Source organism: Ciconia boyciana, chromosome 6 (genome assembly GCF_034638445.1).
Source record: "Ciconia boyciana chromosome 6, ASM3463844v1, whole genome shotgun sequence".
Taxonomy (NCBI): Eukaryota; Metazoa; Chordata; class Aves; order Ciconiiformes; family Ciconiidae; genus Ciconia; species Ciconia boyciana.
This window is the reverse complement of record NC_132939.1, coordinates 32,512,453-32,523,967: the sequence shown is the minus strand read 5'-3', so window position 1 is coordinate 32,523,967 and position 11,515 is coordinate 32,512,453. Positions and strand designations below refer to the sequence as shown.

The 11,515-nt window shown below is 44.7% G+C and overlaps 1 protein-coding gene across 8 annotated transcripts in view; it reads left to right on the top strand.

Annotated features, from left to right (window-relative positions):
• Window positions 1-2,685: 2,685 nt before the first annotated feature.
• The window catches only part of PCNX1 (pecanex 1), a 94,180-nt gene continuing 85,350 nt past the window's right edge, over window positions 2,686-11,515 (top strand). For 5 of the 8 annotated variants that reach the window (XM_072866085.1, XM_072866091.1, XM_072866089.1 and 2 more), the window contains exon 1: window positions 2,692-3,092. In XM_072866085.1, coding sequence (XP_072722186.1) covers window positions 2,940-3,092 — 153 coding nt within the window. In that variant the 5' untranslated portion in view covers window positions 2,692-2,939. Of the gene's footprint in view, window positions 3,093-11,515 lie in introns of all 8 variants that reach the window. The other 3 variants (XM_072866093.1, XM_072866087.1, XM_072866090.1) reach the window with 3 other exon arrangements.

Below are 11,515 nucleotides of genomic sequence, written 5' to 3'. Positions count from 1 at the left end.
ATAAATATTTTATCTAATAAACTGTTCACTCTTCACCAATGTTGTGCTCTATTTTTCCTAGAGCAAGCTCTTTTCCTGTACAGACAGCAATACCCATCCTAAAGAAGTACTGTAAGGCTAACGTAGAGTGCAGAAGGATAAGCTAGTTATTTGTTGGATTGCAGAGGTTTGATGCATGGATTGAGTCCCCTGCTGTTACTTGCTATCCAGATGTGGATTGTTTATTTGTTTCCCTTAAAAGCTAATAATGATTTTTTCTTTGTTAATGATGCCTACAACTGAGCTTGTTATCAATTTTACCTTCAGGCATAGATGGATTCCAATAATATTATTTCCCCATCTTGCATCCTAATGTTTTCAGCCTGTCTGCATTTAAATAGCTAAACAATGAAATTTAATTGTCCTCTCAAGCACATGATATTCTCTTGCTTGTTTTACTGGATGCAGACTAGATCATCCCACAATGAAGTGCTCTTGAGCAGGGCTATCTGTGCTAAACTAGGTTACGCTGTTTTGGATCAGGGTTGAGCCTGTAATATTCACACTTTATTTCCTCTGTTTGTTTGCTTTAACACCACCACCACCCCCCACCCCACCCCCGAAAAAAAAAAAGCCTCTATCACTCCATGGCTGGTCCAATGACTTCTAGGAGCAGGGCTGGGGAAGCAGCCATGAGCTTCCACAGCATCCTGCCTCTCACACAGGGGCACTGTTTAACATGAATCATTACTATGAGGCTGAGGCTAATCTGTCCAGGTTTAATTAATGGCTCCTAAACAGAAGCATAAAGGTTTTTAAAGCATTTACTGCAGCCCTTGGACATGTTATTAATGAATGTTATTCCTCTTTCCTCCTTTTTGTGAAGGTGAACAAGCTTTTATGTAACATTCATAAAACAGCTGCTGGAAGAACTAATGCTTCATAATCCTGATTGTTACAGTATCATAGTATATTTATGGATAACACATCCTAAAAACTTCATCTTTTAACAGCTGTAGTTGTAACTTTAGTTTTTAATGGTATTTTGGCAAATGATGTAGTTGAAACAGGCCTCATAGTCTTGTTTGTTCTGAGCCTACTGTAACTGGTGAGGCTTGTCATGCTTGGCTTTATCCCAAAAGGATAAAGTGAGTTCCCCTTCCCCATCCATGATAATTCTCTAGGTTTTCTCTGTTGTTTTTTTTTTTCCTCTTCTCCTCCCCCCTTGCATCCTTTTTTCCTTTATACCTCAATCCTGTTTGACAGAGAGAGAAAAATGCTCCTTGGCAAAATACTGCTGGCAATCTTGTATTTGAAAATGCATTATCTGAAACAAAGTTAAAAATGGTTTATTTGTTTATACTGGGGGGAGAGCCATCATGGTTGGGGTTTTGTGTCCATCCCTTCTTCCTACTTTCCCACTGGGGAAACAAAAAATCATCTACATCTGCTTTGAGTCAGTTGCTTCTGTCTTTTGGTTTTCCCAGAATAGCCAAATGCTGCCATTGGTTTGCTGTCAGGGAGAAAAACACTGTGGAGACTGGCATTAACGCAGCCTCCTGAAAACACCAGCCCAAATGCATGCTCATCATGAGTCATAACTGAGTGCTCGGGTTATTTCATTCCTGCAGTTCCTCCGCAGCAGAGATCCAGAAGGTGCTGTTCCCCCGTCTTGTATCTGCTGGAGCAGGACAGTAACTTGGTTTCAGGACAGAACCTATGTGTGATCCTTCTGCCACCACAGCGACAGTATCATAGCGTGCCCTCAAAGCTACTTTTCCCCAAATATGACTGGAAAGTCAGGTAATATAATGAGGGATCCTCAGCATTACTCATTCATCGGGTCTGAAGGAAGAGACCTCCCCTTTCCCCTGCTTGACAGCGCTCTCAGACCTCCTTCCCTAATATGTCCCTTTCTCTCTGAGGTGTGATTTTTGGGATGTGCTTGTCTAAGGGGAAAGCTAGAAAAGCTGGGACTTGATGAGAACTAGTGACCTTCTGTAAGAACAGGTGAATGTGGAAGTTGAGACTTAAATGTGTGAAAGACTCCGTGGTGTACCCGTGGCCTGCTGTGTTGTGTTCTCCTTTCTAATAAATCCAAGTGATCCTGGCTTTGTATATGTTGGAAGCAACAACAAAACAAACCTCGTGCTGGGGACAGGCATGCCAGGGTATTGGTAAAATCATGTATTGACAGTAAATGCAGCAAACTGGCAAGGTTGTTATCTTGCTTTAATTTTAAAGAATTAAACGATACGCTGGGACCACGTCCTCCTGCCCTGCACAAGGAGAGGACGCTGCACCTGGCCAAGAGTAAGGCCCTGAGAGAGGGGAAGGAAAAGCCCCTTGCGAGGGTTGTGTCTCCCTCCATTTCCTAGGAGTATCCTGACACGGCATGAGCCCCGAGAGCCACCCTGGCCAGGCCGCAGGTCTGAGCCCGCCTCGGTGACCGAGGGACACGTTCCGCCCGCGTACTCGGGGGGGAGGGGGGAACCCCGAACCCCGGCCTGCCGCCGCCTCGGAAGTGGGCTTTGGGCCACGGGTGGGGATCAGGGCCAGCTACAGCCGCCCGCCCAGCGCCCAGCCGGCCCGCGTCGCCCCGCCCTCCTCCACGCCGCCAGGGGGCGCTGGCGGCAGCTCCGCCCGCCTCGGTGGAGGCGGGGGCAGCGGGGAGGCCGGGCGCAGGCGCAGTAGCGGGCGCCCTCGCCCCCGCCGCGTTGTCCCTCCCCGGCGACAGAGCGCGGGGCGGGCGTCCCCTGCCGCAAGGGCTGCCGGTCTATCGGCGGCGCGGGGGCGGGCGGCCGGCCCGGGGCCCGGACATAAGATGGCGGCGGCGTTGCTGTGGAGGCGGCGGCGGCGGCTGCGGCCGTGCGGGCTGTCGCGGAGCGCGGGCGGCGCGCGGCCCTGCCCGGGCTCGCAGGGCGGATAGAGCGGGGCCGGCTCGGCGGAGCGGGGCCGCCATGGGCTCCCAGGTGCTGCAGATCCTGCGCCAGGGCGTGTGGGCGGCGCTGAGCGGCGGCTGGTACCAGGACCCGCACCAGGGCGCTGGGGTCAACGCGCTGCACCTCTACCTGTGGCTCTTCTTGCTCGGCTTCCCCTTCACCCTCTACATGGTGAGCGCAGGCCGCCGCCGCCGCGCCCGGGGGAGCGGTGCCGGCCTGGGCCTCGGGGCGGGCGGGCCTTGCGGGGGGCCGCCCGCCTCAGCGGCGGCGGGGAGGCCTGGGGGGGAGGCGGGAGGGGCCGCGGGGCCGGGGCCGTCGCACGCGCGCCCCCTGCCCGCGGCGCTGCCGGCGCTGCCGTGCCCGCCTGCCCCGGGAAGGGCCGCTCCGGGGCCCGCCTGCCCGCGGCTTTCCCCTGTCGGCGCCCGTCGCTGACAGCGGTGGCCCGCGGCGGGCCCGGCAGCTGCGGTCGAGGCGGCCCGGAATACGCCTGGGGCTGCGGCGTTTCGGAAGCAGGGACCTGTTACCGGGAAGATGTGGGTGGGTGCTAGCGGGGCGCATCGGGTGCGGCAGGGCTTCAGTTGCTGGCACTTGGCCTTCGTTTTTCTGTTTACTTTCCTTCAAAATTGGGCATAACTCTACTAGTTTCCACTGCAGATCTACTGGTAGTCCAGGAAAACACACAGTTTCTGTAGAAGCTGTCAGATCTAGCCAGTATTTCTGTCTGGCAGCTCTATGACTTTCTCTTCTGACTTTTGAGACTGGGGAAGGGATGTGCTTCAGGGTCCGTAACCTAGAAGTTTATTTGGCCATAGCACAGTGTGCTGGCTGGCAGTGTGTATCTGGACTGTGTGTTATTGACAAGAAGTTACTTTGGCTCTTTTGCTTGTGTCCAGACTTCAGTATACTTGGTTTGGGAGAATTCCTGTTGAATATATCTTTGTATCTGACACTTCAATCAAAGCTGTTAAGATGCTAACCTTTAAACCTAGAAACTTCCTTGACATTTGGACTTGGAAGCAAAAATAGGAGAGGTGTGATCAATTATGAGAGAAGGGGGCAGTTTCCTGTCGGCCAGTGCTTTTCTTTCTGTGCAAGTTGTGTGTAATTTACAAAATGCTAATATTTCATTTCAGATTTCTCAGTAGAAAAGTGTGATCATACTTAGGTGTGTTGTGATCAGTTTTGAGCATATGAGGTAGAATGTAATTTGCAAGTCTGCCAGGTCCAGATGCTGTGACAACTTAAAGTAGAAACTGCCTTGTGAAAAAATGCAAGTTAGTGAATGAAACCTTGGAGGAAAAACTCCACATGAGCATACTTGCAGAGATTGAGAGCTCTGGGGTCAGGCATTTGCTTTGTTAAAAAGCAATTTGTAAGACTGCAGTATGAGACACTTCATACTAAGAAATAGCTAATGTGAAAGAGGAGGCTACAGCTCTGTATGGTTAGTTTTTAATTCATATTACCATGTCTTGGAAAAGGTAGCTCCAAGGCTTTTTGTTTGAAAACTTTAGACTGCTGGCAAGGAAACCGCAGGCTGAGACAAACTGCTTTTAAAACCAAGGTTAACAACATGTAGAGTGTTGACAACAGCTACATAAAACTTTCAACTAAGCAGATGCTCTGTTTAAAAACTGTGAATCTGTATCTATTTGGAGTCCCATTGAATATGGGAAGAGAACAGTCCTTTTGGCCTCAAATGTAGCTTTTTTCTTTTGCTGTTCATAAAGGTGTGGTGAGCTATATCCTGCATGCGCAGGAAACTTTTGAAGGGGCGCTGATGTATATTGTACATGGGTCCTTTGACAACTGATAAATCTGGACCAGCACTTGAGTCTCCTACTGCTGCTCCTGAAGCAGCAGTTAAGCTTCAGTTGCCCATACTATGGGGAAACTTCAGTGTTGCTTAAACTTTTTTTCTTTTCCTGTGCGAAGGGAAAAGATGGGCAAAAGCAAGCTGCTTTGGGTTTTGTCAGGGTCAGAGAAATTCTCTTGCTTCATAGCTCTGGACAAGTTAAAGATGCAACAAGTGCTAACTTCCCTGAGAATAAGTAGGGAGATTAGTCACAAGTTAAAGCAGATTGAATCATATTTGGCTGTTTTCCCTCTTTCCACCTTCTGCAGTTTAAGTGTTGTCTAGACATAAACTAAACAGGCAGAACTGTGATGGTCATCTCAGCTCTTTAGCATCTCTTAAGCTCTTTTTCAGAATAAAAAGCAGTAAATGTTGCATTGCTGTAGGACATACATAAATAAGCAGAACTTGCTTAAAAAGTCTTAGGTAACCATAATCTGAATTCTGAGCATGGCTCACTGGTGTGTAGGAGGGAGTTTCTATGCTAGCTCCAAATGACTTGTTGCTGGCAGACAACCCTGTGTGTTTAAAAAAAACAAGGTATATATAACGACTTAGAATGCTGGCAGGTTTTATATTACTTACAAAACTTCCTCACATAAGGAATTCCAAGATCATAGTGTTGCTTTGATGCATTGAGGTAGCAATAACTGTAGTTATTCCCAAGTTGTTTTGTAGCAACAAAGGCAAAAGGATCCCCTAAGAACTTCACTTGTAGCTGGCTCTCAAGGCTGAACGCATTTTACAGTAAGCTAATCACTTTTTTCAAATGTTATTTAACCCTCAACAGGAATGGAACACTTAACCTCTTTTGGATATGGTAATTTAGATGCACTTACTGCTTAAAGACTTGGTTTATTGCACCAACGTTGCTAATCTTTTGTCTGTGCATTCCTTCTATTGATCCTGTGTTTTCAGAATGGAATCTGGTAATGGTTGTGGTCAGCAAGTAATACCATAAATCCGTGTGTTTCTTTGCACGTGTATGCCAGTGCTGTTAGGGTTGATGGGTTTAACGCATAGTGCAAACCAACTGAAGAAATTAGCAGTACAATTCAGCTAGCCTTTCTTCCTTGGTCCCTCATCTGTCTTCTGTGAGCTTGAGCACATGAAAGTGAGGTCTGTACCCTGTGTGAAGGAGAAGAGAGAGATGTATACATAAGTGTATCTATATTACCGATCTGGATGCTTTTCTTTTTCCTGTGTGTATTTATACACTTAACCTGTCCTTGTCAGAAGGGTGGCAAAAAGCAAAGTGTAGATAATGAAGGAATTGGGGTGTAGAGGAAGAGGAATGTCTGCTTGAGTGAAGCTGCTTCAGTCTGTACTCTTGGATCTGTGGCTTGGCAGCATGCATACAAAAATACCGCTTTCTAGACTAGTTAAATCTATCCTGTTTGGATATTTGTATTCAGTAACAGACTCAACTGTGCTTGTTGATCTGCATATCTGTCTTAAGAGCTGATCCCTGGTTTTGCTCTAATCCAAAACTCAAGCTGGGAGAAGAAAATATTCTACAATATGGGGAAACTATAACCGGGTTGTAAAAGTTGGACAAAATACCCTAAATGCAGAGGCCAATGTTATGCATCCGTGTTGCAAGGGGGAGGGGAAGAGACGAGGCTGCCAAAGCACTTCCCCTAGTCGGAATGCTGTTTCAGCCCCACCACGTGCGCAGGAGGGGGTGAAGTCTTGGCTCCGGCACTGGGGGAACTTTGCCAGTGACTGAAGAGGAGCCAGGACTGTACCTTGCTTGGGGTGATGGGCTCGTATGTACCTACAGAACTTGTCTGTCAAAGTCAAGCTCATTTAGACAACAGTTCACATAATAGGCATTTGATTTCATGACTTGTGTACATAGTTATAGAAGTAGGTCATATAAATGTAGTTTCATGTGAAAGTCTTTTTCCAGTGAAGTTTCTGAAATATGTGCTGTTTCTTAAACTAAGAGTTTAAGTACTTGAAGTTGGATGTATGATGAGAATACCTGGTATCCCACATGGCTCTTAGCCACATCTAGTTTCTTGGCTACTCAAGTCTCATTAGTACACCTTGCGGTTTCAGTCAAAAACTAGATAACTTGTAACTGAACACGCTTCCTCATAACAGCAGCTCTAAAGGGCTCTGGCTGTTCATAAACAAAAAATGGTGACAAAACTACATCTGCCATTTCTTGATCTTTCCTTTTCCCCAGTATGAATGTTTCTATAAAAAAATGCTTGAACTTGAAAGCATTTTACAAGACAACTGTTATTGCTTAATGAATGCTTGATTGATATAACTTTTACGTAAGGACTTGCAATCTGATTTGGGTTGGGAGACTTTCCTATGAATGTTCTCAACAGGCAACACTTACACATTTCTTTTCAAAAAGAATCTGGAAACTTCATTGCATCTGTAGTGTCTAGCTAAAGCTAGATGTGATTAGGTAAGATCCATATAGTCTTTGTTTCCTCATAAGTATGCAGCACAGCTTGTGATCAATGAAATTCCCTCTGGTTCCTGGCACTTATGTATTTGAAATGCTGAATCAAGATACAGTGACCTTTGTAGTTCAAATGGGAATATTTTAGTCCTGTAACTAGTGGTCTGAGGTTTCTTTTTTGTTCTAGATTGACCACTGGAATCTAGGAGTGCTTAAAGCTTTTTCTGCCCACTCTTTCACAAAAGGTGTGCTGTGGTACAACTGAGCTGACCTAACAGCCAGCAGCTTCCAGAAGGGACAGTCCCAATCCTCAGCTGTGCATTCCTGCATCTTACCTTTGTCCATGTGTATAGTATGGATTTCATAAGTTGTCTTGAAAGGTTTAAATTTGGAAAGTAACTCCTGAGGGAAAGGTGGTAGAAAATTGGTGTCCTTCTCCTCCCCCTTCATCTTTGAGAGTACTGCTTAACTTCCCTTTAAGGTTTAGGGAAATAAGCTCCCAGCTGAAAGTATCTAATGATTGGGTTTGTTCAGCCATTAGATGACTGAAGTTTTCAACTGAATGTAATTAAAGGAGGCAGTTTTTGTATGGTCATGTCTAGATCTTCTTTCCTACAAGAGCTTCAATTGTGACTACTGCTGTTCAGAGTATGTTTTCTTTTGGTGCTAATGGAAGCAACTAGAGATGTGCAGTAAAATGGGATGTTCTCTAAAATGCTGTCACAGCTACAGACTTGTAGCCAGCTGGTGTTTGCTAACAATCTCGAACCTGAGACTTTTTGTCTGTTGTGCCCAATAAAAATGCTCTAGTACTTGTGAAAAGAACTGAAATGAGATCTAGCTGCAAATTTGTAGGACTTAGATTTGTATTCCAGTCTTGAAGACAGTATTGTATAGGATGCTCAGTTATGCTGGTGAGAGACCTGTCTCTCCTCAAATGTGGTAAAATGTCAAGCACAGTCTAAAATACTAATCTCACTTTAACTTGCCTTGGCTTGTGGAGAGAAGACCCCAAATGGAAGCTGGATGCTTCTAAGTTTGGCAAAGAAAAACAGAGAAGGCACTAGTGGTTTAGGTTAGGTTGCAGTAACTCTTCCTCTTGAGGCTGGAATGTGGGCAAGTTGCTGGTACCATGGGTGGCACTGCTGTACCACAGCATGAGACTTAATACTAAGTATGATCAGACAGCAGAGTATGCTGGACATGCTAAAACTTCTTCTATTCCCAGAGTATATGCCCTATTCAGAGAGGAGTAACTGCTAATGAATACGAAGAATGAAAAGTAGTGAGTTAATTTATCTTTTTAGCTTCTACAATCCTGTGGAAATAGAATGTGAGGAAGAAGCACCCTTTAATTCTTTATTGGGTTTGCTGCAAGTTACATGAGGTGTTTTGTCTTTTTTCTCCACTTGTTCTCAAAGCTTTCCTTTGCAGAACAGGATGTGTAGATTTTGCATTCCACAAGATAAATTGTATACTGTCACTGTGTGACTGCTGATGGAGTGGAGGGGAGAAATTGAAGAGCCCTCCAGATAGAAGAGTATAGGCATGTCTTTTATAGACTAACTCTAGCTTTTGTCATCTAGTGTTAAGCTGACTCTTCTGGTAATGGCTTCTGAACACTAGGTACTTGTAAAGGAGAGGATAGTTGAAGTTGTGTTTGTGATTGAGTAGCAGACTGCTTAGCAGGTACAGGAAGTTCATATGTGTTGCTGAAGTTAATGGGCTTGCCCTTGCCTGCAGGCAGCTAGCTGCCTCTGAAGTTCTTGGAAGCGGAAGCACTACATTTCTCGAGGAAACCCTTGTAGCATTGCTTCAGGGGTTGTATGGATGCCATTAGCATCATTGTGGCTCCTGGTTGCTCTACTGATGCTGTTTTTAAATAGCTTTGTTTCCTCTTTCTCCTCCTGAGGTGGTGCTTGGTAAGTGAATCACCATTTAGGGTCTTGTCCAGCTCAGCATGCAAGATCTAAGTTAGCATACCCCAGATTAGTTTGCCTGGCCTACTTCAAATGTTATATTAGGTGTTGACTTAACTTGTTTTGGAGGAAAAGGTAGGTTAAACTTGATCTCTTTTAAGAAAAGAATCCTAATAAGTAACCTGCCTCCTGATTGATTCCAGACTCAATTATTTATACTTGTTTGGCTTTAGAAATGTGTCGTGGTTTAACTCCAGCTGGCAACTAAGCCCCACACAGCTGCTTGCTCACTCCCTCCCAGTGGGATGGGGGAGAGAATCAGAAGAGTAAAAGTAAGAAAACTCAAGGGTTGAGATAAAGACAGTTTAATAGGGAAAGCAAAAGCTGCGCATGCAAGCAAAACAAAACAAGGAATTAATTCACTCCTTCCCATGGGCAGGCAGGTGTTCAGCCATCTTCAGGAAAGCAGGGCTCCATCATGCGTAATGGCTACTTGGCAAGACAAATGGCATCACTCCAAACATCCCCCCGTTCCTTCTTCTTCCCCCAGCTTTATATGCTGAGCATGGTGTCATATGGTATGGAATAGCCCTTTGGTCAGCTGGGGTCAGCTGTCCCGGCTGTGTCCCCTCCCAGCTTCTTGTGCCCCCCCAGCCTACTCGCTGGTGGGGTGGGGTGAGAGGCAGAAGAGGCCTTGACTCTGTGTAAGCACTGCTCAGCAGAAAGGAAAACATCCCTGTGTTGTCACCACTGTTTCCAGCACAAATCCAAAATGTAGCCCCATGCTAGCTACTATGAAGAAAATTAACTCTATCCTAGCCAAAACCAGCACAAAATGTTATATTGATTATTTGTTTTTGCTTACTGCCAGAAAGTGAGCAGCCAGATTAAGGATTGGTTTTGTTTTGAAGTCAACAGCCAATACAATATTTAGAAATGTTTATTTTATCCCCTTTATTAGTACAATATTTTGTATTTGGAGATCTCTTCAAAAAGTGCTTTTGCTAAATTTATGGCTTAAATTGTGTGATGAGCACTGCCAGTTCTTCTAGGACTAATAAGCTCTTAAATATGTAGAACTATTAACGTTGTAATCAGATCTCTTTTAAATGACTAAAACTAGCTTTATGTGCAGAATAGAGAGGGCTCTCTGTCTTATTCTTCAGTCATGTTCCCTTTCTGATTCCACAAGATGCGCGTGGGGCTTTGACCACCATAAAGACTCTTCTCTTGCAATGCTCTGTATAGGGAGGGAGACCAGGTGTGCAAAACAAGCTGGAATTCTCCTTAGGCTAGGAGGTCTAAAAAGACAGTTCATTTGTTCTTCTCATCTACTAAATTAATGTTCGTACTGGGTAACAAATGCTGTTTAATTCTGATTGTTGTATGTCTGTGTGTGTGTATATATGTGTTTATGGCTGTTAGAATTTTATATCAAACTACACCATCACTGGGGTAAAGGATAGTGATGCAGCAAAATATTTGAGAACACAGACTCTTGTTGCTTTTGTAAGGGAAGTGGACTATTTGTGGATGAAGACTTAAGAGTTAATATCTCATTGTGTTTAGTGACTGCCTAGGGAAATGGCAAAATTATAAATATGAATAAAAAGTGACTTAGAAGGGTGAAAGCCTTGAAGTGAAATTTGAAGTTTAACTAGTACTCTGAACACTTCTTTTAAATAGCTATTAGGCCGTACTTAATCAATATCTGTTGCTGAAGTGATTGATCTGTAAAAGCCTTATGGGCCTCAGCAAAAGTTGCATGTGAGTGGAATTTCAAAAGTTGAATTCAGGACTGAGGTTTTTCATGTGGCTTCTGGCCACCTTTGACACAGCTGAAAAATTATCTTCAGAACATCTGAGTTGGCTGCCTTTCCATGGGCATGTAATGGTCTAGTGCAAATAATCTTTGCAGCGTGTGATCTTGGATGTTATTGTGGACTACTGCTCAAATGTGTGAGCCACAAACGTAAATAGCCTTTTTCTTGTATGCAGGTAGGGAAAAGTTTGACTTTTGTGACTGATAAGTATCTTGTCATGCAAGAGTAGCTGTTGGAAGCTGACAATGTAAGTCAAAACATCTATGTTGGGTAGTTGAGCAGGTTTTCTCCTATCCGCCATGCCGTCAAACTCGCATCAGTTTTTCCAAAATAGACTTGGTGCTGTGTACTAGCCCTGAAATAAGATCATACTCTGTGCTTGGTTTAGTTTTCAAGTTGCTTAAAATCTTCCCATCTTTTTTTATTCATAACAACTAATAAAAAATAGTGGGTGTGACACAAAAAATCATGCTAGCTCTAGGTTTCCTAGTCTAGGCCTTACATTCCAATAGCCTGGAAAAAGAGAACAAGAACTGAATTTGGTTCTCAAGCTCCAGTGATAGGTCTACTTA